General features: G+C 45.1%; 1 protein-coding gene across 1 annotated transcript in view; it reads left to right on the top strand.

Moving 5' to 3' along the window:
- LOC108790375 (VPS10 domain-containing receptor SorCS1-like) overlaps window positions 1-26201 on the top strand; it is a 475033-nt gene that overhangs the window by 314234 nt on the left and 134598 nt on the right. The window contains exons 6-8 of the mRNA XM_018560623.1: window positions 6612-6676; window positions 14702-14820; window positions 24440-24529. Of these exons, the coding sequence (XP_018416125.1) occupies window positions 6612-6676; window positions 14702-14820; window positions 24440-24529 (274 nt within the window). The remainder of the gene's footprint in view (window positions 1-6611; window positions 6677-14701; window positions 14821-24439; window positions 24530-26201) is intronic.

Here is a 26201-nt window from a genome sequence, read left to right as displayed (position 1 = left end):
CAATGGCATCTGCGGTGGGGAATAGTAGGACTGCTAGGACTGTATAATGAATGAAGAGAGATGTCATAAATGCCAGCTATGGATTTAAAGTTGGACTCCGAGCAAATCTACCGATAACCAACGCTCAAATTAAAAAAGCCGGCTTGTAAGCGACCCCGGGGATCTCCCGGCTGCCAAGAGGAGTGGCCACGCTTGGATGCCAAGATACATCTTCAGACTTGTCTGTTGTGAACAACAGCCGGCTGGAGAGCCTGACGAGTTCCTCTTTGCTTATTATTTATTGTGTATTTCCAAGCTCTTTTGGGACTGAGACCAAGAAAGAACAAAGCCGAGCGCCAAGCCATACCAAACAGAACTGCAGAAACTGCATATTTAAAGAACTTACAGCACACAAACTAAGTACTTTAGACATTCATCGGGAATGAAGAGGAATTGGGTCAGACTTTAAAGAACAACTCCAAAGAACTATGTAAAACTTTCGTTCTGTTCAGTTGCGTCGTCCTTCAAAAGCTGACATTTTAGATGTATCTATACTCAAACTTGTGTTATTATTATTAGTTTTTGGTTGGGTGTGGAAGGTTTACAATCTCTGTCAGGTTTTCATTTCTGTGTCCCTGCTATAGAGGGGCACCCTCTCTGTTTGTCATGTTGGTAGGTGATATCAGGTTGGCAGCAGGTGTTCTTGTTCTATCAGCATAAGGGAAGGAAGGGTTTGTAGTGGCCTTACATCATTAGGAGGGTTCAGGGATGGCTACTCCTGTAGTCAATAGGAATCCAAAGAGCAGTGAATTGCCTTACTGAATTGTCATGGGACAGTTGAAAGTTTACAGCGGCACTCCAGACAAATTTAGGTGACACAAGTCATAACACATCTTCATGGCCAGCAGTGCAGGGAATAGTAACACACAGTGTGTCCTCAGAGTCAGTACAATTAAGGAGAAGGATATATGCATGTACAATGAGATGTGCCATGGGTGGACCAGTAGATATGCCATGGATGACCAGAGACTTGCCATATGTGGACCTAAGGAGCAGGTCATGGCTATATCAAGTGGAAGGCCATGGGTGGACCAAGAAGACATGCTATGGTTAGACCAGGGGGCAGGCCATGAGTGAACTAGGGGGCAGACTATGGATGACAAAGGGCAGGCCATGAGTGAACCAGGGGGTGGGCCATGGGTGAACCAAAGGGCGATACATAGATGAGCAAGGGTAGGTCATGTGTGGACCAGGGGATGGGCCATGGATGACCAGAGGTGGGTCATGTGTGACCATGAATGGACCAGTAGGCAGGTCATGAATGGAGAAGGGCCAGGCCATATGTAGACCAGTGGGCGAGCCATGAGTGGACGATGGGGCCAGTAATGGGTGACCAAGAAAAGGCCATGACTGAGCCAAGAGGTGGGCTATGGATGACCAGGGGGCAGGTTATGGATGACCAAGGGCAGGTCATGTGTGGACCCAGAGGGTTGGCCATGAGTAGATCAGGGGGCAGACCTTGGGAGAATAAAGAGGCCTGTTATTGAAACTGAAAAAACCTAAGGAACCAACAAGGAACGCAACACATCTTTTTCTCCTCTCAGGCAACATGCTACCTTTTAAAGTGAACCTGTCATAAAAGAGACAGGGGGGCTACCATTGCTGACCTATTGCTGGCTTGTTCCCTGGCTTGTATTGCCACCCACTGGCATTAATGTTTTCTAAGTCACTTCACACTAGGTCACTATCCAAGAATAAGTATGTAGATTAGGAATACAGTTTGATGTTTCTTGTCAGTAGGTCACCATGGCAGCCAGACAGATAACACTTTCAGGAGCAGTCAGCAATGGCAGACTTTTCTTCTTATAATGGGTCTTGTTTAAGGTCCATAGCTCAGTAGTGTCCCCTGTGCCACCAGTGATTCCATTACAGAGGCACTTTGGGAATGTTCTTGGTGGACGCCCATGGCTGTCATCGTTTCTATACTGTGCATCCATAGAACACAGCAGGGGTGGATGAATCACAAGAGACCCTCTTCACAAATCTAGAACAGTGGATAAGCGCACAACTGATGGATAGACACTGTGTTGAGGACTTATGAACTGGGGAAGTTGGTGTGCAAGCTCCTTAACACAGGGAGAGGATCCCTGTACAGAAATATACAAAAGAACTTTTAGGAGCGCTACTACCCTGGGGCTGCTAGTGTCTATTAGTGTGTGGAAAAGATAATAGACTCACTGTTTAGGAGACAGCTGGTGTGTCTGTGTATCCTCTGGCTCTGAAATGTACGGTCCTTGACAACCAACTGGCTCAAGGGGTGGATGGCTCCAGGGATCGATAGTGGTAGATCAGGGAGCAGTGTGGGACAGTGAAGCACACCATCGACCCCTGGAGCCATCCACCCCTTGAGCCAGTTGGTTGTCAAGGACCGTACATTTCAGAGCCAGAGGATACACAGACACACCAGCTGTCTCCTAAACAGTGAGTCTATTATCTTTTCCACACACTAATAGACACTAGCAGCCCCAGGGTAGTAGCGCTCCTAAAAGTTATTTTGTATACCTCTTCACAAATCGCCTAGCAAGTAAGTCCGCCCCAATAATTGTATTTCATCAGCACACGTATCTATTTTGCTGTCAATGCCCTTAAAAAGTCTTTCAAAAACGAACAATTTTTTTTTTACAGAGGACGAATCCGACCTCCACAAATTATCCGATTTCCCTTCCCCCTTTGTGGAGAGCGCTAAGCCGCAGACCGGCAGCCGACGGAATTATTCAAATATGGAACGTGTTAACTGCACCAAAGAGGCTTATAGATTGATTCTCGTTACATTATTGAGCAATATCTGTGAATTATATTACAATAAAAACAGTGTTACTGGGGGCTAAATCTAAAACCAACGCAGGTAGGGACATTTAATTCAGATCCGCGTGAGGCTGGTGGAGTTTCGCTGCAACTACTAGAGGCAGAGAATGAATTTTATTGGCCTGGAGAATTCAGCGCAGCTATCAGACAAGTATATGAAAGAGATACTTATAACGCTCGCAAACATAAACGTAAAACCTCCCGCGCTAGTTAAAAACGGTGCCATTGATTTTACCTCTCATCCCGAGGAGATGAAAGATATTATGGTCTCATGTTAGGGATAAGGGATGTCGAAATTGATCTTGGCGCAAGTTTGCCGACACTTTCGCTAATTGTGCCGCTTTGGTGATATTTGTTTTTAAAAAATGTTTTTTTCTTAATTTAGAGCTTTTTTGGGGGGCGGGAGGGGGAGGGGTGTATTGGAGGAAGTTTATTTCAATAAGGGGTCAATTTATTTATTACAGATATTTATTATAGAGCATTGACAATTTACATAGTTGCACATTCACATCAGTCCCTACCCTCATGGAGCTTACAATCTAAAGTCCCTATCTCACATACATAGAGGGCTGACTTAGAGCATGTCTTTGGAGTGTGGGAGGAAACCCATGCAAGCACAGGGAGAAGATGCAGATAGTGACCTGGCCAGGATTTGAACCAGCGACCCCAGTACTGCAAGGCAGAAGCGCTAAATACTACGCCACTGTTGCTGCCCAATTTACAAACAATTTTCAGGGCTCCTGGCACTGCAAACATCTATGAATGTATAGATGTTTGCAGCCGACGTGACACTGCAGCTGTAACATGTCAGCTCTATTGATTGAGAACTAAGTGATTATCAACCATTAAATCGCTCAGCTCATGGTCTTCTCCCTGCAGAAAGGGGTTGACCGTCAATCACCGCTTCACGCAGGGATTGCCCTCTCCAGCTTCATTGGAGGGACAGACAGGGGAGGGGACGGGCACAGCTGGCTTTGCCTCTAGAGAGGCAGGGCGAGTTGTCAATCAGGCAGTGGGGTGGATCCCAACAATATTGTTATAATCTTTTAGATTGTAAGCCCTCAGGGGCAGGGTCCTCCTTAGCATCTTGTCTTGATTTACATTGTGATTGTAATGTCTTCCTTATATTGTAAAGCGCTGCACAAACTGTTGGCGCTATAAAAATCCTGTATCATAATAATAAATAATATTGGTGGGCTCTTTCCCAGCTGCAGTGCAGCTCTGCACTGTCAGCATAGAGCAGGCAATAGCCTGCTCTATGCTGAGTTTTGGGTCACTGGAGGACAGTAGTTAATCTCCTCCAGTGACCCTAAAGAGAACTACAGCCAAAAAATGTTTGACCATAGTTCTCTTTTAATATATTTTCTTTTCAGGTTGAATGTGATCTAATGTAATCCTGCATTATGGCCACTAGATGGAGCTGAGGAGCATAGGGAATACATACATATTTTCTATGCGCCCCAGCTCCATCTAGTGGCCAAAAATAAATAATTTCATGCAGATCACCCTAAGTAAAGTCCACATGTGATGTTCAGCCTCTATGATTGAAGGAACTAAAATCCAATGAATGAAAGGGGCGGGGCCAGGGACAGTCAGGCTGGTTAGGAAAGCCCTAGATGATGCTGGGCGTCCTCCAGCCAGGAAATGAGGCAGGCTCTATCTGACTTGCTGCAGCTTCTAATGCACATTGGGATAAGCTCACAGTGTGCAGTGAGATAAGAGGAAGCCATTTCAGTTCAGGAGAGGAGCCGGTACAACTGTACAAGGCATGTAGCAAGGTCAGAGTTCAGCTTTAACTATTCCCTACTCTACAGAATTTTTTTTTGGCTAATTTAAAGTGACTCTATGAATGAAAAGTATGGGGGTCTACCATCTCTGGCCCTCTTTTCAAAAGGCCAGTACTTCAATACTTTCGACTCATGGGGTGGGTACAGCTGGAGGGGGCGGGTACAGCTGGCTCTGCCTTTAGATAGGCACAGCCAGCTGTCAGTCACGCAGCTGGGCGGATGCCGGCACAATTGTCGGGATCCGCTTCAGCTTCGGCGTCTCAGTATATAATGAGGTACAGCTCGCGGTATACTGAGCCTAGGGTGACGGGAGGACGCTAGTTTGTGTCCTCCCGTTACCCTAAGGAGAACTATGGGGAAAAAGCCTTAACCCCATAGTTCTCATTTAAAGAGTGTCAGAATTCCTGATCTCTATACACTTGTCCTGGGTCAGCGAGCACTGAAGCCAAAGCTTCAGGGACAGGCAGGACCTCGGATTCTCAAAGGAGAGGTCAGCAATGGCAGCCCCCCATACTGTCCTCATGACAGAGTCACTTTAAGGCTCTACAGTATTTTCCAGCGCAGATCTGAAAATGAAAGCCCGCATCTTATTACCATCTTCCGGTATTGCAGATTACAGCGCCGGTTCCTGAAAAGCTGACAGGTCTGGGGAACAGTTGGAGAGTTTCCGCAGTCACACTAGGTGCGTCTCGGCTGAATATATGCAGTTTGCAAATTTATTACTAAATTGGCAAAAATAATGCAGTTGATGTGCTAATTGATGCAAATCTGCCAAAAAAAAATGTATTCAACATTACTAGACGGAGCCTGGCCGCCGTACTTGGAAAATTCTTAGCAAATGGAAATTAAAAATGCACAAATGTCATTGTGATTCATAGACAAGAATAAAAGAAATGTATAAAAGTTAAGGAAAATGGCGAGATATATTATTTGAGTGGTCATTGCTGACCTGCCCCTGTGATAATACAAGTTGTCTGGCTGTTAGTGGCTTTGATGCTTTCTTAAAGTGACACTACACTCAGGAGTTATATCTTAAAAATACATTCAAGTATCTTAACTATTAACAACAATGTATCTTATTTGTGTATCACTCGGCTGTAGATCCTCCAATCATCTCTGAATTGTACCGAGCGAGCTTGGAGCGGTGACTACTTTACAACACACACAGGGACCATGGGGAATAATAGCCCCCCTCCAGAAGGAAGGACAGTGTCAGCACCAATTCAGAGATGATTGGAGGATCTACAGCCGAGTGATACACAAATAAGATACATTGTTCTTCATAGTTAAGATACTTGAATGTATTTTTAAGATGTAACTCCTGAGTTTAGTGTCACTTTAATCACAATAGGGATAAGTGAGTTTGCCTAAATTTAGTTTGCAGAGAGTTTTGTGAACCTTTACATCAACATACCCTAAACTTTGCGTAAATGACCCGGCAATACCAGAATTTACATCCAGTTGCCGGGTCATTAGTGGAATTGGTGTTATCTCCGGCATGCTAGCTGCATGTCCAGACATTTAAGACATGTAAATTGCCGAAAAATTCAGTTATTTCATTATTTCAGGACTCGAAATCGGAAATTCAATTTGGTTCAGGTTTCGGATTTGGACAAAATCTGAAGTTTTGTTAGTTTCAGATGAGCTTACAAATATTCATTGCAGAAAACCATATACAGATATTAATACTGAAGCTGAGGCTCCTAGACCCGAATGGCATTCGGGATCCAGGCTGGTTGGACCAAAATACCAATCTGTTTGCAGGTAAAACAGGCCCCTTCTATGTATTCCATCTTTGTATTTAGCAATCTGCCTGGAGCTTTAAACGGATTTGAGGGTTTGCATTTTTCCTGTTCCTGACCTTGCTAGTTTTTCGAGTAGGCTGCCCCTGAAATGGCAACAATGGATCAATACCGTAAATAAAATGAAAATGTAAAATCTGAAAGTCTAACTCCTCTGTAATGTATTCTTTGCCCTCAGGACAGTGACTGTTTCGAACCGAGACGCTGAGCTGGTCCACCTGGAGACCAAAACTGCTGAAGGATGTAAGTTGCAAACTCTTCTACTGTTCTTGTTACTTCTAACTTTCCAGTTGTTTCAATTATAAAGCAGAGGGAGACTGACATTTAAAGTGTATCGAAAGTCATTGTTCCGAGTCTTGGATATTTTAGGGAAGCGTTAGAACCCAATGTGAATCAGATCTAGGAACCATTTGGACCTTAATAGTTCTTCTGTGCAGAGATTATCTTTTCAGTTGGTTGCATCTTATATATCTCTTATGTGATACTGTACATTTATATTGATTCATACATTCCTTTTTGTTACATTGTTGCATCCTTGTATCCCTGATGAAGCGTGTTGTAACCCCCAAAACACTTTGGCTCTTTTATATAGTCTTCTATTGGATCTTACATTGGGATAAATCTATATAAGGACTATAAATCCTTGGTGTGGAGCTTCGGTCCCAGATCCTTCTTTTTCTATTGCTGTTCTGTGCCACTGATGGGGAGATTTAAAGTGATATTAAAGGTCAAAAGGTTTCTAACCACCTTAGTGCTGAAGAAATGTTTTCATTTTTCACACACATGCTAAAGTTGAGACCTATAAGCTGCAGAAAAATTTGGTTCAGTTCAGCTATTTCATTATTTCATTATTTCGGGATTCGGATCCGAAATGGAATTCGGTTCTGGTTTCGGATTCGGACGAAATCCAAATTGTCGTTAGTTTCTGATGAGTTTACGAATATTCGTTGTGAATTCCACAGAAAACCATCTACAGATATTAATACTAAAGCTGAATCTCCCAGACCCCAATGGCATTCGGGATCCCAATTTACAAATTACATTCCCGAGCTCCCGAATGCCATTTGGGTCTGGGTGCCTCAGCTTTAGTATGATATGTATATACTGTATTTGGCTCCTATGTTACCATAACAAAAATTCGTTTTCAGACCCATCCGCATGCATTAAACTGAAAAACACACCTGATTGGCCAGAAAAGTCACAAGTCCCATTCAATTTAGTTTTTGAAATTCGAACGAGATCCGAAATTTGGAAACAGACATGAATTTTCATTCGGAACTAAATGAATTGCACATGGTCTAGTACAAATTTTGGATAGAAAATGGCTTTAAACCTCCCACACAATTGTACATTTTCTGAAAGCAGAGGCCCTGTAGAATAATTTAAAAAAAAAAAAGATAGCTGCATTTTTTTATGTCGCATGATATTTGTGTAAATGTTCGTCAAAATTGATATTTTTAGGAAAAAAACACTAAAATGAATTTTAGTGCACACAAACACAATGTAATACCCAATTCTGGTAAAATCTAAAACATGGGTGACTTCGAGTAAACAGATCCCAAACATACCAAGTGTTGAAATTGTGCAATGGTGGAAAACTATGGTACTCAGCATTGTCCATATGCAACGTTTAAAAGCCTTTTTTCTGCTCCTCAATTTAGATATGTCTGTGAAGGTTCTCATTCATCCAGGTCATTGTGTATCTGTAAAAAATAAGTCAAAGCAAATGCCTTGCCTGATGTTCCTCAACTTAGAGTTAACAGGGAATTATGGCCCTAGAGTTATTGTTCTCACTCCGACATTCACGGTGACACGTGCATGCCGTACACCTGCATGTTTATTCGCATGCAGATGGCTGGGGCAGCGGGTTGGTTTTATTTTTATTTTTTTAATCATTATTTATTTGTTTACATTTTTTAACACGTTTTACATTATTACCTGCACCTCCCAGAAATCCAGGACCAAGATGAGAATTTTTTTAAAAATTCCTAATTCTTGTAAAATATTTTTGTTGATAGATTATTTGTTTGGGCATTGGGGAAGCTGACCGGGAAGCGGACCTTAATTTTGGCTGGAAGGTGCACGTTAATGGGATGTTGTTTAGTGCTATACATAGCGGGGTGGATTTATCAAAACTGGAGCAGCCGTGCATGGTAACCAATCAGCTTCTCTATTCAGTTTGTTCAGTTAGGATTTAAACATGAAACAGAGAAGCTGATTGGTTGCCAAGCACGGTTGTTCCAAATTTTATGTGCTCCACTTTTGATAAATTCCCCTAATTGTGTTCATCTTTATATTTATCACGTACCTGATGGGGAGACTGACCGTGTGAGGAGGCTTCCCCTTGCACCTTGTGTCCTAAAGCCTCTGGGAGCGGAGACAGAGACCTGGCGGACAGCGAGTGGCACGGGTGCCAGTGGTGTTGAAACCGTGCAAGCAGAAGGTTGCTTCTGAAACGGAGGTGGGGTAATGCGGAAATCAGGGTCAAAAACATGCCGAGGTCAAACCAGGAGAGTGTAGATGGTACAGAGGGATCAGGCAGAGACAAGTCCAGTATTCAGTCCAAGGTCAGTGGCCGGCAGCAAACAAGAGTAGTTCGAGGCAAAGTATCGAGTCAAAACCCAGGAGACCAGCAGTTCACAGGGACAGGTGTCACAGGACACGGGAGCACGGGGAGGGGCTGAAGACAATTCAGCAATCTGTAGGAGTGCAGGCCGGGTTTAAATAGGGAAGTAACCTGATGAAGTGCATCACTTCCGGTGCGTCACTTCCGGTGCATCACTTCTGGTCCGTCACTTCCGGTGCGTCACTTCAGGTGCATAATTTGGCGCGTTTCCCTACGCGTCATGCGCACAAGTGTTCTACGTACATCACGTAGAACTGGATTTGGCGCATGCGCAGAAGGTGAGGGTTGCTGACAACATTTTGACCTTCATGCTGTACCATATTATTTCTATCCTATGGCCTTCAGATTCTTTCTTCGGTGGCTATCTGTGTTTGACGGCAATCGCTCTCTCCAACCTGACCTGAATGGTAGACTGCCACTGAGAGAGAGATGAAGGACAAAACATTGTTCAGTACTAGACATGTCCGATTCGTTTCGTTCCGAAACGAAATTCGGACGAAATGTCTGAAATTCGTAGATTCGGAGCGTCCGAATTTTAGAAATATAACATATCCGAAATCATCTGAATCCGAAATTTTGGATTTGGAACGAATTTCGTCCAGATCCTGCGCATGCACTGTTAACATTTAAACGGATAAAAACAAATTAAGAAAAGGATTTTAATGTCCCTTTAACAGTAAAAGTAAATAAAAGTAATTCACCGGCACACACTTGAAGGGTTTTTAAAGTATTGATATGTTTATTCAATACCCAATGTCACATACTGTCATACAGTGTCACAGACCGTCACTGTCGCTCTGATGAAGGATCCATGTGCGGACCCGAAACGTTAGCACCATATGACAGTATGTGACATTGGGTATTGAATAAACATATCAATACTTTAAAAACCCTTCAAGTGTGTGCCGGTGAATTACTTTTATTTACTATTAGTGTTTTGCACGGCGCCATCCGTGTGGTCACCTGGGCACCACATATACCTTGTGGTTTTGAGACCGTGGCAGTGCGAATGGGATTTGGCCTTTAATAGTAAAGACGAGAGCACAGCAACCAGAAATGACAAATGTGCCAATTCTGCTACCCCACCTCAAGTTGAATTTTCGTGAATTCCGACAAATTCCGAATCCGAACCGAAATCCGAATACGAATCCGATTCCCGAAACGAAACACATATAGGATCCAAATTCCGAAAAACGAAATAAACTAAATCCAAAACCAAACTAAACGAAACGGATTTTTAGCCGCTGCACATGTCTATTCAGTACTGCCAAGCAGGAAGCACAGCTTACCTAAATTCTACTTTAAACTCAGAATGCAAGTGAGCATGGAAATTCCTGTAAGTGGCCATAATGTGGTGTAAATCCACAACTGAGATGTTTGCTGAGCAAGAAGCTCTGCAAACATTTTATAAATGCACCCCCTAAGTGAATTTAAACATGCTTGGGGCAAACAGAGACCTATAAAAGGTTAAAAAAAGGGGCAGACTTGATGGACCTCTTGGTCTACGATTCTTGGTTCTTGGAACGATTCTCCCGTTGCTCTTTTATCTTGCTATGTTTTTATTAGAATTTCTTTTGTCTTGTCCGATAACAAGGAAAAAAAGTAAAAATTTCCCCATAGCTAGCTTGCTCGATCTCATGAAATGGTAAACATCTCCCAATTGTCCCCGCTGCCTTCTCCTATCCGCTCGTATTTCTATCGTAGTCTCCTTCCCCCCACCCCACCTCCTCCGGACTGTGACTCTCCCCCCCCTCCCCCCGCTGGAGAATACTATTAAACGGATACTCTTCTGTAATGGAACTCTGGCCAAGTGCGGTGAAAAGTTTCAATGCAAATGAGTTCTTATCGTTCTCATGCTAATCACAGCGTTTGAATCGCAGAGATGAACCTTTTGAAACGCCTCCCTGAAAAGCCTTTTTTCACGCCTTTTTCGGAGAGATTTGAGGATTTTCCCTGCTCGGCATTACACAGCTTAATTCCATGGCTATAGATTGTCGGATATTAAATTCAATTAAAATAATAATAAATAAAAGGGCTCTTTTTTTTGTATTCAGATTAGGGCTCGGAGCGGAAACCGGAGAAAAGCCCTCTCATGACATTCTCCTCTTAGAGATGCTCCCAATGGCTTTTCACAGGTCCTGGAGTCTGTTCAGCTCCCCGCGGCTCGTGTGAAATATTTGCACTCTCAGTACAATTTAAAAATAAAGTGTATCCAAGGCCAAAACATTTTCCCTTTCGTTTGGTTTTGGATGTTTTTTTCCCCAACACCTGGGCTGGGCAGCTTTTTGATCTGGTGTCACCCCAAGGTCTGTACCCCAAGCCCATGCTTTGTGTGCACAGCAGAATAATGAGGATCTGGTACGTCACATAGTTCTCGCGTCCAGCGGGCACCATGATATCCGACACAACCCATAGCCCTGGGCAGGTCCCAAATATGAGCAGCGACATGTTTTTGAGGTCCACCAGTTTGCTTACTTAATTTTTTTACATGCTTTGCTTTACACCATGGGAAGAAATGTGTGGGCTGTCGTGGTTTTAAAATGGGAGCTGATATAGGAGTGATGTTCAGGTGTCCACAAAGTGTTGGCCATATAGCGTTCACATGTGATTCAGGGATGTTTTACTTCCATGCCTGACCTTATAGTTGGCCATATAGTGTGCATATGTGATTCAAGCATGTTTCACTCCCTAAGGCCAGCATATTTTTCACTTCCATGGCTGACCTTAGACCAGTTTAATGAAGAGACCCCTTTGCCTTGTTACGTTAATGAGAAGAAAAATAGTTTGAAAGAATTTAAGTCAATTTAAGATGCAAAAAAGTCTTCGCTGTTATGCGTAATTCAGTGCTGCGTGATATCCAGCGTGATTGCAGCTATGGTGACGCCTTCATCCACAGAAACCCATAACTGACATTAACGAGGCCTACATTCAATGAATGAGACAGAGGTCTCGCTGCATTTATCCCGGGTGCCTGTGCATCTTATGAGACGATTATGATGTTTCCGTCCACAGCAGCGTGTAGCAAATGAGCGAACCGTGGAGGGGATTCTAAAGGCACAAATCACCCAGCTATATACAAGCAATTACCGCTAACACGCCGCAGCATCTATCCGGCACCAACTGATACAATTCCTTGTCCTAATTTATATATTTCAGCCCGGAAGTGGGCAGGAGACAGGTCACACTATTGCAGCTTTGATGGGAATTTCCGCTTGCTGAAAGCCGGGCTCAACACAATACAAGGATCAATTATACATTCGCTATGTTATCTGTAATTCTGGCCTGCCAGTCTTGTGATGCTCTCACTGGAAAGCCAGGGAGACCACTCTACTGCTTTTTGGACCATCTACCTGCTAATTGGACAGAGGTGATCATGTTGACTTTTGTCCAATGAGAAGCTGAACAGGTGGAGAGCTGGAAGCTGCTTTGCTGGACTAGAAAATAAGTAGGTCCCATGCCCGGCTGTGCAGTGGCGTAGACATCTGTGAAGGTTCTCATTCATCCAGGTCATGGTATATCTGTAAAAAAAACAAAACAAATCAAAGCAACTGGACTTGCTACATTTTTCCTTGAAGATGTTTTGCTGATCATCTGACTAGCTTTCTCAATTCTAAATTGAGAAAGCCAGTCGGATGACCAGTGAAACGTCTTAAAAAACACAGCAAGTCTAGTTGCTTTGATTTGTTTTTTACAGAGAGTGGCGCAGATGCGTATAAATCACAAGACCGACAGAATTATAAATGACTGTATATCTATGTGTACTTTATCTACATAATTCTGCATTTCTTCCACCTTCTCCCTACGTTTGATGGGATTTGAAGGCTAGGGCGTGCCAGCACAGCTTAGTGCACACACGTTTTGAGAATTCAGAGACCCCCTTCATCAATGCTGGAAACACAATAGATAAAATCTCAACTGACATATTGTATACAAAAATGGTTTCAACTCGTTTTATAAACATAAATATGACATTCCTGGCTGGAGACTGAACTGGTAAGGGGCTGCCCATGCACCACTACTACACCACCACTGCAGTAGATCCCAAATTGTGGCAGATACGCAATGCTTTAGGAAACACAATATCACCCGTTTATGGTTTACACCAACTTAAAACAAATTAAAATCATACTTCCATACAATGTTGATTGACATTTTATCTATTACGCTCATAGCCCTGATGAAGGGGTCTGTGATCTCCCGAAACTTGTTGGCACTTTATAGGCTTCTTAAGACTAACCAAGTTCATTCAGACATTAAGAACTTTGCTTGCATGACTTTATGATACTTATTGTCACGTACCTGAGTTGAGACTATAGTAGTGAGGAGGCCTCCCTTGCACCTCGGGTCTTGAGGCCTCTGGAGATGGATACAGAGACCTGGCGGACACCGAGTGGCACGAGTGCCGGTGGTGTGGAGCACCCTGGAAGCCTAAATCCAATATCCGAGCCGGGGTCAAGTCCAATCAGGCAATGCAGTACAAAAGGGCAAAGCTGAAGAATGGTCAAGTTCCAAGCCGGGGTCGGTTCCAATCAGGCAGCAAAGTACAATAGGGCAAGGCAGAAGAGTGGTCAGTATACAAATCCGAGGTCAAGGGCAGGAAGCAGGCAAGAGTAGTCACTAGGGTTCCGGGTCACAACAAGTCCAAAGAGATAACACAACAGCACAGGAACAAGGAGAGACTGAAGATAATCCAGCAATTTGGCAGTGTCCAGGCCGGGCTTATATAGGGGAAGTGATGATTGAGGTTTAGGTCACTTCCTGTACGTCTCCTTGGCGCTTTCCCGCCTTGCTAAATCGTGCCGTCTGCGCATGCGCAGGTTGGCGCAATGACGTGCCGTCTGCGCATGCGCAGTCGGCACATATTTGTTCCAGTTCGTGAGGCAACTCGCCGCTGGCGCATGTGCAATTGGCACTGGACTCTTACACTTATCTATAACAGAGTTATACACTCCTTCACCTAATTTCTTCAACAGTTTCTGAGACCAGTCTGCGCCATGCGAGAAGAAAAAAATTAAAAATAAATTAATGATTTATATGTAATTATCTTTTATGCCTTTTTCCCCCCAATACTCGATTGTGTTTTCCATCATCGCCCTCCTTATAAATATGCTATGTGTGCAGATGTGGTATACGGTATACACAGTTTCAGAGTGGGCAAAGGAAGGCGGTATCACCACTCCATTCAATGGAAATGCCTTGGTGCTCCAAACAAAACAGATTATGTACCAATGGGTATTGTAAGCACTCAAAGGGCTTCCATTGGTAAACAATGGAGACTGTATTGTAGCTTAATAGCACTTATGTTTCAGCAGTAAAGCTACCATACCGTCCTCCTTGTTCACCTCTGAAAGCCTTTTGAGGGCCTTATAATACCTACTGCTACAGCACAGAATAGATACTGGAAATCTTTCTAGCCTTAATATACACAGCTCTATAATACCCCTTGGGTAGTGGACTCAGATTGTTGTGCAAGCAACCTTTGACAGTTGGAAGCGTAAGCTCTTCACGAGTGTTTACTGTACCAGAACCTTTGATCACCAGGTTCTTCGCCATCATTAAAAGAATGTGTCATCTCAAATCTGTGGTGTAGTCCACGGAGAATTGTCTGTGATGTTACAATCTGCCAACTCTTGCTTTTTCAGATGCACAGTACATTGTCTGCAAGATGAACAATTGTTCAGAGAGCGTAAGGACGAAACCCTTTCCTGGATACATCGACACCAACTCTCTCATTGTCCAGGATGAATATGTGTTTGTTCAGGTGAGCGAAAAGTGATTTTGCTAGACAAAAATAAATGTGTTGGTCAAGTCACAGATATTTGCATATTGATCAAGACATGTTTAATAATGGTGCGCCAAGGCAGAAGCTGATCCCCAAACTTGACCCCAGTGTGGACATTCCCCCTCCTACCCTTGGTCATGCTGTAATGGTTAGGGCTTCCTTGTGAGTTGAACATCCTTGCTCTTGTCTCAAAGTTTACTCTCTCTCTACGGAGAATCCTCTAGGGAGCTGGTCATTTTGTCATTATGGCGTCATTGGTGGTTTCTGCATTGGGGTGTACAGACATTCGGGGGGAATTTATCAAAACTGCAGCCGACAAAATCTGTAGCAGCTGTGCATGGCAACCAATCAGCTTCTCTGTTCAGTTAAGATTTGAAAATGAAAGAGAGAAGCTGATTGGTTGCCATGCTGCTGCTCCAGATTTTGTCTGCTCCAGTTTTGATAAATTCCCTTCATTGTATTTTATAGAGTAGGTCCAGGAAGTATAGTTGAAAGCCAAGCACAAGCTGTTGAAGCTGGCCAAGAACTATGAGTAGATCTTTCCTCCATCCTTCTTAACTCTCCTTATTCTGATCAGAGATCAATAAATATACTCAATCTATGCTCCAGTGCTGCCTCGTGAATCCACACTCATCCAACCCCACTCACCCTCCCCTCCACTCCCTGCGGACCAGCCCAAATAATTCAACTCACTTCCACAAGAGGATGAGGATCCATGGCATCAGGTGCCAGGATTAAAGACCCACAGTTATAAAGCATGTTTAGAAAAAGATACAGTTGCTTTATCTTATCATTTGCCTATATCGTACAGGACTTTATGTCATGGTGACCTTTATATTTCTGCAACAAGTCCTGCCTTTATTCATGTATGGTTGAAAACTCTTCAATAAAAATTGCATGCAAAAAAAAAATTGAAAGGGGAAGGGGGCTGTTGGTCATTTTTAAACTTGAATAAGGCTGGATTCACAACTGTTTACTGCAGTAATGTGTAGTATTGACCATGTTTTACCACAACATATTTAACATTAATTCCCATTAGGATATTTTCATACATTATTGTCCCTGTGACATCTGTGCAATAAAAACTTAATCAAACCCACTTCCTCTGAGTCCAGGATGTCATGTATACGCTCCCTGGGAAGTGCACAACTAGGCAGCCTTAGTTCATGGAACTTTGCAATACAGGTCCAGAAGGAAGGAAAGCATATCTCTACCACAGGGAAAGATGGTCCGGTCTTAAGGCCGGTCACTAGCCCAGCCTTAAGACTGCAAAGAACAAGGTATGTATAGTGTGTGTGTACTGTATGTGTGTGGGGGCTTTAAAGGAGAACTATGAGGTGAGTGCTTTTCACAGTGCAATGAGACTGTCACAGGTCGGCTCAGTAGATCGGGAGGTGAGCGAACACATACCAGCGTTCGCTCACCTCTCGATCCTGTCATAGCTCTCTGCCGTGACAGGGGAGGGGCTAGATTCCCCCCTCCCTGCTCCGATCCGCCAGCGCTGACTGACTCCCCATTTTAAATTACCATCCTCATTTCCTGTGTCAGGAGGATGCATAATTGCAAACTTATTCATCCCAGTCCTACGGATACTGCCACCCCCACCCACTTAACATACCCACTCCACAGGCAGTCCTGCCCAGATCATGCCCACTTTCTGGGCGATCCTACACCTAATTATATGGGAACTTCCCAATCACGGCTGTGATCCCTTCAAATAATACACTTTTTTGAGTTACTATGTATGTTCAGTATCCTAAAAAAAAGGTGAGGCTAGGACACAGCATGGGACACACCATCAATGGGACAAGGCACCTGGATGTAAAGCCCTTGCAGGGACAGTTGGCATCTATGGAGACCCTGTACATACCTCTCATCTAGCAAGAGCTGACCCACACTCACAGGACAATGCCTATGTCCACATTAAAGCCTAACTTGGACAAAAATGTGATGGCTAAAAGGTTTTTATTTCTGTATTTGCCCCATTGTGGAGACTGCAGAGGGTGCTGCAGCTGCAAAACCTTATTTAACATCCCCCGTAGATGTTTCCTGCCCTGAATTTTTCCTGGGACAATCTTGGACAGTTGGCATCTATGGAGGATCTTTATAAGGTTTTGCAGTTGCAGCAACCTCTGTTGCAATAGTGCCTACACTAAAGGTGACAAGTCCGTTCTCAGTTGCCAAAACGACAGTTCCATGCAAGGTAAAGGAATACTCGGCAGGGCCGCTGCTGGACAAAGCTGCACAACGGGTCTGTAAAATAATGACTGCATTGTTAGGAGCTCACATAGACAGGATATATTCAGAGACCAGTTCCTTTTGCTGCTACAGACTCAAAGCTTTATAAAATTAGGGGTTTTCCTCATAATGGGGCACCACAAAAGTAGACAAAGTGCCTGTTGCCTTTCATTAACAGCTGGCACATGCACAATGTGACTACCCCCTGTTCACAGGCAAAGCCCAGTGCTGTGCCGCTAGATAATTCATCGCAGGGTTCCTGAAGGCCCGTCTTCTCGATTAGTTGCTCAATATCACCAACATGGGGTAATTAAGTCTTCTGGAAGCAAACAAGAAACATGCTTATCTCGACTCCGCTAATTGTATCCCTTGAGCTTAATCCTTTCGCTTCTTGCCGGTGAACATTTTGGACGGAGCTTTTTGGCTGAAGAATGGTTGTAAGCCCCAAGCATCGTTAATCCTGCTGTCTGCATGGTGTGTATTTCAAGCAGGGAATGGATCAACATGCAGGAAAAAGAGCAACTTACTGGATTACAGAAATTCCTTCTACGCCGCGCCCTCCCATCTTGGATTTAACAGCAGCGCTGTTTATTTTGGAACCTCCGCATTTGTTTAAGATTCCTGGTTGCTGCTTCACGCCAAGAAGAGTCAATCCATCTCAAGTCGATGAATTACTTTAAGTCTACCTGACACAAGTGGACCCCCACCAGTGATTATGTAAAGAAGGACTCAAATAAACCACAAACTGAATGGTAACAAAATAGTTCACCAGTTACAAAGAACAACTAGTATGTCAAATATTGGCATGAGACTTAAATTAAATCTAAATCCCGGTCTTTATAATCTCATATAAGCCTTATAGAAGATGTCTCATGAGGTATAAAAGATGACCTGCTGGTCTCTTCATCTCTATATACACAGCTATAAATAATGTTATCTGCTTTAGTTGAGATATGATTAGCCATAGAATCTTCATCTGTGCTAATATCACCTGTAAGCCCCACCCCCTCTTGAAGCTGCAATTTTGGGCGTTTAAATTAGGGAGTATAAGCCAGGGCCAATTGGTACAACACCCTCCTCTGTTGGGCAAGCTGCCATCATAAGCACTCCTGTGTCGCTTAAAAGATGCTGAGCTGGCATGCCCCCTCCCACTGGCTGACATGCCTCCTCCCCCTAGCTGACATGACCCCCTCATGAGGCTGACTCTCCTCCTCCCCCAGGCTGACATACCCCCTCCCCCTGGCTGGCATGCCCCCTCCCCCTAGCTGACATGCCCCCTCCTAAGGCTGGCATTCCTAATCCCCCCTGGCTGGCATGCCCCCTCCCCCTAGCTGACATGCCCCCTCCTAAGGCTGGCATTCCTAATCCCCCCTGGCTGGCATGCCCCCTCCCCCTAGCTGACATGCCCCCTCCTAAGGCTGGCATTCCTAATCCCCCCTGGCTGGCATGCCCCCTCCCCCTAGCTGACATGCCCCCTCCTAAGGCTGGCATTCCTAATCCCCCCTGGCTGGCATGCCCCCTCCCCCTAGCTGACATGCCCCCTCCTAAGGCTGGCATTCCTAATCCCCCCTGGCTGGCATGCCCCCTCCCCCTAGCTGACATGCCCCCTCCTAAGGCTGGCATTCCTAATCCCCCCTGGCTGGCATGCCCCCTCCCCCTAGCTGACATGCCCCCTCCTAAGGCTGGCATTCCTAATCCCCCCTGGCTGGCATGCCCCCTCCCCCTAGCTGACATGCCCCCTCCTAAGGCTGGCATTCCTAATCCCCCCTGGCTGGCATGCCCCCTCCCCCTAGCTGACATGCCCCCTCCTAAGGCTGGCATTCCTAATCCCCCCTGGCTGGCATGCCCCCTCCCCCTAGCTGACATGCCCCCTCCTAAGGCTGGCATTCCTAATCCCCCCTGGCTGGCATGCCCCCTCCCCCTGGGTGACATACCCCCCCCCCTGGCTGACATGCCTCCTGCCCTTGGCTGCCCTTGGCCTCCTCCCTCTGGCTGATATGCCCGCTTCCCCTGGCTGACATCTCCTGCCCTGCATTAGTATTGATGGTGCTGGTCAAGGTTGAATGTCTGCTACTTCTGATCAGCCAAACCTAATTAGCTATTCATCTCCTACAAAGCAGCCTGACTGAATAGCTGTGGGGGGAGAGGGGTGCAGCTGGAATTGTGGGTGTCCCAATTGCAGAGTTTAAGCCAAGCCCAGTTGGTATTGCAAGCTGACACCAGAGGCAGATGCAAGATGGGATTTGCAGTTTCACCTCAGCTGGAGGGCTGTAGTTTGCCTACCCCTGATGTACACGCATGTTTCTATACAAGCGGAAGGCCGGGTGTACAAGGACTCAGTAGATATTATCTATGTCCGTACTTTGTACCTTTTTTTTTTTTTAATTCAATTAAGGAGGAAAAAAAACAAAAAGTCTCCAGATCAGGCGTCCTGATGGCGTAGCAAATTTTAATTAGAGGCTTATCTCTGATCGGCTGCGTTTATCAGAAAGTTAGTTGGGCCGGCCCTTTAGATACAGCGTAACAGAGCGGGTTCTCTGTAATACGGCTCCCCGTGTTGCGCCAGACGTAGCTGCACCCCGCCATGCAGCAGAGGCAGGGAAATGAATAAATAAACAGAAGCAATGTGATTACAGCTTGTCGTTGGCACAGAGATATTGCTCAAGCATCTGCCCTTACAGCTCAGTGCACCCCCCCCCCCCTCCTTCCTCCTCTGCTGCAGAAAACAAGCACAATACATATGTATGAGCACATTAACACTGATAAGAAACCTCAGAGAGCTTCTGCACTCCTCTGCTAGTCTAGTCAGAAAACAGATATGGGAAGAAGAGGAGAGAACTAATGTCACTGCAACTTGTCTGTACTCCACAGCAAAGCAGGCGTTTGCCAGGCTGGGTGATTAAAGCTGCTGCGGGCGGGCAGGCGGGCTCCTCTCCTGGACTGAGCATTAGAAGCTGCAGCAAGTCAGATAGCACCCACCTCATTTCCTGGCATACTTCAGCCGCCCCCCCCAGCTGCTGAGGACTCTGATAGCAAGACTCTGATAGCCACAAGCATGACTCCCAGAGGCAGGTGCATGATGGGATTTGGAGTTTGACCACAGCTGGAGGGCTTCAGTTTCTCTATAGCAGGGGTGCCCACATTTTTTGTGTTAAGATCTACTTTTCAAATGACGAGCTACATGAGATCTGCCAACGAAAAAAAAACCTCCTTCACTCTCTCTCTCCTGGCTGTCTCTCCTAGCTCATCCTTCTGGCTGTCTCTCCTCTCCCTCCTGGCTATCATTCCTCGTTTTCTCTCCTTGCTGTCATTCCTCGTTTTCTCTCCTTGCTGTCTCTCTTTGACCTCTTGGCTGTCTCTCTTCACGCTCTCTCCCCTGGCTGTCTCTCTTCACGCTGTCTCCCCTGGCTGTCTCTCTTCACGCTGTCTCCCCTGGCTGTCTCTCCTCACGCTCTCTCCCCTGGCTGTCTCTCCTCACGCTCTCTCCCCTGGCTGTCTCTCCTCACGCTCTCTCCCCTGGCTTTCTCTCCTCATGCTCTCTCCCCTGGCTGTCTCTCCTCTCTCTCCTGGCTGTCTTTCTTCTTTTTCTCTCCTGGCTGTATCTCTTTGATCCCCTGGCTGTCTCTCCCCGCTCTCTCTCCTGGCTCACCTTGCTGTATTTTTCTGTGTAAACTAATATTCTTTGATGTAATACATGGCACTACAACCACCGGTATCCCCCAGAAAGGTGTCAGGGAGCTTGGCTCAGCAGACTGAGGCTTATAGGTAATCATGTGCGCACAGCTAAATAAATATACCAACATGGAATAAAGGGGCCGCCATTCCCCCCCTTCCTGATCTACCAGCATCAGCTTTGCGAGCTACTGCTAGATCACTATCTACCTAATGGGCACCCCTGCGCTATAGTATTCTCCTTTGTTCCTCCCCCGGTAGTTACATAAAAGGTTATGTAGGGAGGTTAGGGGATGGGCCAAGGAACTGGGCCAGCACAAATGGTAATTGGACTCTCCTAAAAGAGGAGAGGGCTATGACATGCAAGGAGGGAGAGGGTTTCAGTAGGGAATTGGCTCTCCCTGGGAGGATACATTTTCTTACAAGTTTAAAGGCAATTAAAAAAATAATAAATTATAGAAAGAAAAAACTAGGGATGCACAGATACTTTTCGAGTACCAGTGCAGATACTTGGCATTTTCATGACAACTACCAGGATTGCAGCGGTTGCAGCGGGGACCTGGCCCTGGCACTCCACCACTGTCCTGAAATTATTCGTTTGTATTGTTTTAGAAAAACTGTCACATGACAATAAACAAAATTGTATCAGTACTCGTACTTGTAAGTACTCGGCAAGTATCAGTACTCGTAATCGCAAAACTGGTATCTGTGCATCCCTTTATTTATATTTATAAAAACAAAATCGTACATTAAGACAGAGATGTAGAAATCCCACGAGCTCCGTGTGCTCCTTACCAATGACAGCTGCCTCCTAATTTTTGAATTTTTCTCTAGTCTAGTCTTGGAGCTCAAAAGTATTGGTACATGTACTCGTACTTGTACCGAGTACTGTACTTGGTATCTGTGCAACCCTAGAAAAAACACTACAAGTAGGCATTTCAAATGCTGTTTCTGCACTTCTACCTGTAGGTCAGTGACAGGGTCTCTTTTCAGTCTCGTGACCGAACGCTGTACACACTCTGTACTGTCCTTTTAAATCATTTTTCTGCAAACAAACCCTTTCGCTGAGCACTTTACAAACTGATTTTTTGCTAAATTTATTTAAGAAAAAAAATAATAATTACCAGAAGTAAAAAATCCCATAATCCCCTCATTTAGAGCTTTCTGCACATTTCTGCCTTTTAATCTTCCGCTTCCATAGAGCTCCCTCCTTTACTGATTGCTAATGCACGGTGATTACAAGTCATCTGAGATTCTGCATATGCAGCAATAGAGCTGACCTGGTTTTCACGCTGACTGCGATCTGTTATAATGACGCTTTCAAGGCCAATACCGGTGAAAAGTTTACAATGGACCAATCAGAATAATCTGCGCTTCACAGGGGTCAACGGGACCCACTGTGCCATTACTAAGCAACATTCTTAATTTGAGTAAATAAGCATAAAAACAAAGGGGCGGGATGTTATGAGGTCATTGACTTTATATGGTCACATGGTTATATTTGGTCAATTACTGTCAAGTACCTGAGTGGAGACCAACCGTGGAGGAGGCTTCCCTTGCAGCTCGTGTCCCTCGACCCTGAGGATGGGAACAGAGGAGGAGTGACAGCGAGCTGCACGAGTGCCAAGGTAGAAGGTCCAGAATCTGGAACGGAGGCAGGACAAGCAGAGCCGAGGTCAAGCCGGGCGGGCAGCAGGGTGTTTGAAGCAGAAGACAGGAGCAAGATCCAAACAGAAGCCAAGGGTCAAATAAAGCCGAGCAGTAAAGTACAAAACAGAAGTCCAATGAACAGGCCGAGGTCAGGAGGCGGGCAGCAATCGAGAATGGTCAGAGGCAATCCGGGTCAAACACAGGAAGTCAGTAAACAAGGCAGGAGCAAGGAACACAGGGAACTAGCTGAAGATCATCCAGCAACTAAGGATATGGCAGGCTGGTTTATATAGGCCAATCCATTAGCAGCAGATGTGTCATTTCCTGTGCCCCTTACGTGCACATGTTTTCGTGCGGAAGTTCGTTGTGCGCGCATGCTAGCGCCCGTTTTCCAGTTACTCGGAAAACGGGGCCATGCGCATGCACAGAGGTGCTTGGTGCCTTCCAGTTACATTGAACTATTATGGTCATGTACCCATTTAAGGTCACTGACATCACATCATCCTTCCCCTTTATGTACAGCTGCAGAGTAACCCGCGCTTCACAGGGGTCAACAGGTGTCATGGAGGACAACATTCTTTATTTGGGTGAATAAAATAGAATACCCTCACTAATAATAAGCAAAGGTTCTGACCAAACCAAGTCCAAACCTGAATTCCTCCAAACGTAAAAGGGAGCTCCTTTCGCTAGAGCCCAATCAGCTGCAGCCGGGTATCTCCCTGTCCACAGTTATAGGTATGCAAAGGGGAAGGATGATGTGACGTCATTGACCTTATATGGTCACTTGGTTATTGAAATGCACCTGTAGTAGGCTGAGTCCGAAGTGGATCTTAGGCTGAGGATAAGGCGAAGATGTGGTCAGGCAGGCAGGGTCGGCAACAGTTTGGCAGCGAGGTACAAAGTCAGGATCCAGGTCAGGAGGCGGGCAGAGGTCTTGACATGATCGGGCAGCAAGGTACCAAATCGGCAGGTAGAAGAATAGTCAGGAAACAGGCAAGAGTCACGATGTAAATCACGCATACGACACAGAGGTCGCTTACACAGGAAACAAACCCAAATCAACAGGCTCAGAGCACAGGAAGTGTCTGGTATTTAAAGCCTGAGATAATTGCAAATCTTCTACAGCTGGTTGGCAGGTGGAGCCAAAGTGTCCATAAGGAGAGTTGCTCAGTAAAAAAAACCTGCAGCAGAAACCAATTCCTTCCATTGGCTGAATGGCTAGGTCTGTGCACTTCCACGCCAGAGACCCAGGTTCAGATGCTGATCAGACAGGTATGTGACAGTTATATGTAGTCAATCACATGGACCTAATATGGTCTTGTGGTCAAATAAGGTCAGTGAGGTCACATAATCCCTCCCGTTTACTTACGTACAGCTGAAAGCTATCAGAATAGTCCACGATTCACAGGAGACAACAGAACTCATGGAACCATTACCAAACAATATTCTTAATTAGAATAAATAGTACAGAATACCCTCACTAGGGAGAATCCCAGGTTCTGACCAAACCCGTTCTGAGCCCCTACGAGCATGGAAGTAAGCTCATTTCACTACCATCCAGTGGGTTGCAGCCAGGTCATTCCGGATAATGGAATGATCCATTGGGAACCATACTTAATGTGGACCTGTCATCAGGAATGTTTTCTTCAAGTTATGTGCATGCTAAATAATGTGTCAGTGTAACTACAAAGTTATAATATTGCAGTCTTATCACTTGGGGAGGGGAGACTGAGGAAATGCTTCCTCCTTCCTGCAGCAGACTGATGACATAATCTCAGCCTAGGCAAAGTCACTGACTGGAGCTCAATGATGGCTTTGCTAATGATAAAAGGTGAAGCTTTTCTGGAAGATGACATTGTTGTTGATGTATATTGTGACATGTCAGGAGTTTATTCATGAAGACTTGCAGAGCTACTGACAGGTCAATTTAATGCCCCCCCACCCCCATGGCCCTGGGACGGTTGCATTTCTCTGCCTTCATATGGTTATAACCTATCGATCAGATTAATGATGTCTTTCTATTATTTGTCTTACACAGCTGACCTCCGGAGGGCGCCCTCATTACTACGTGTCCTACAAGAGGGAACCCTTTTCGCAGATGAAACTGCCCAAGTATGCTCTGCCCAAGGTACTGTGAGCACGGGAATCTTTCCGTGTTACTAAATGACGTGTGCTGATAAATGCAATGGACGTTACATGAACAGTTTACATTTCTAACAATATTTTCCAGCGTTATCAAAAAAAAAAGTATAACTTTACAACATGTACAGCTTCAGGCTTTATCATTATAAGGACGACCCTGCTTCTGAGATCATTCAGATATCATTGACAAGGATTGGCAACTGCAGGTCATATCATTGGCATTGGACCTCCTTCTGCCCTGGTGCTTCTGCATTCTTCAAGGGCTTCTGCATTCTCATAGACTGCAATACCCATTTAAAACCTATTTGGAGCTAACAAAAGCCCACCAACATAGACCCTCAGACAGGTACTCAATTGCTATATTGAGTCATTCTATAGTTATTATAAAAGAAGAACACAGGAAGTAAAAGGAATCTGTGTTTCCCCCTCAGTTTCATTTTGAACTGTAGATTTCAGGTTCAATATAATAATAACAATATTATTATACGATAAGCATTAGATTAGCTGGTTGGAAACAAATAAAGTTTGTTTAATTTGAATCCATGAATTGTGCTTAGAAAGGGAAATTTTATGCAATAACTTCACTCCCTTCAACTTCTCCAAGATGGCGCGTGGTTTCCATCTGGGCTCCATCTAATATGGTGAGTGGGTGAGTCCCTATTTTCCTAAGTTGACATGAGACAATGATGCTTCTACGGCACCCATGTTTTTACATTATTGCTCCCTCAACCCCTGGACACTTTGCCTGGTGAAGGGGTCCTTTGCTGCTCCGAAACGTTGCATTCATATGTCATGCTAAAGGAATACGAATAAAGATGATATTCCGAAGCAGAATGGTGCGCGGACAACATATCTTCTAGATTGTATACTGTGGCGCCATCCTCCCGTTGTTCCAGTACCCGTTGGATTGTGGGGTATAACGGTACGGTGTGCGAAGGGGATATTAGAAAGACTATTGGAGGGGTGACACCAAAATTACTGACAGTCATATTGGTGTCACCCCCTCTAAAAAGTTAGGCACTCGGCCATGGACAGAGAGCCCGACAGTTGCATGAGAGAGGAGTGGACCCGGCTGCACACCTTGTCCTGCCGGATGAACATCCCCTCCTCTCTCTGCCGGCGTCCATCACCATCCATGCATGATGACCTCACGGTGGAGTGTCAACCGCTGGCCGCTCCGGGTGACACCACGCCTCAGGACGCCCCTGTGGGGGGCGCAAGGAAGTGACATTGTTCTGGCCCCCCTGATGTTGTCTCTAATTGATACTCTTTCCCTGATTAGTACACTTCTCACCACCATACTAAAAAAACTTTTTAGTATGTCAGTCCCTGACTGTTCTCAGCACCAAAGCTGACTCCCATGCTTCTCAGATCATGGCAACCGCAATCTCAACAGGGAATCTGACCTTCATCCCCAACCGTCTCACCGCTACACCTTCTCACCCCATCACAGCTTTACCCATCCCCCTACTCTTGACCCCGATCCTCCCCCCTGCTCTCACCACCTCTCCTGCACACCCCTATTTCACTCACCTCTGCACCTACACGCACTTCGCCACCAACGTAACAATGCACGTATCTGTGACAGCCACAACTGTTACGACATGCCCTTACATATGCAGACCGCTCAATGACTTGCTGGTCTTAATTAATGGGGG

The sequence above is a fragment of the Nanorana parkeri genome, unplaced genomic scaffold (genome assembly GCF_000935625.1).
Source record: "Nanorana parkeri isolate BGI_ZX_2015 unplaced genomic scaffold, ASM93562v1 scaffold469, whole genome shotgun sequence".
Classification (NCBI taxonomy): domain Eukaryota; kingdom Metazoa; phylum Chordata; class Amphibia; order Anura; family Dicroglossidae; genus Nanorana; species Nanorana parkeri.
This window is presented reverse-complemented; position numbering and strand designations above follow the sequence as displayed.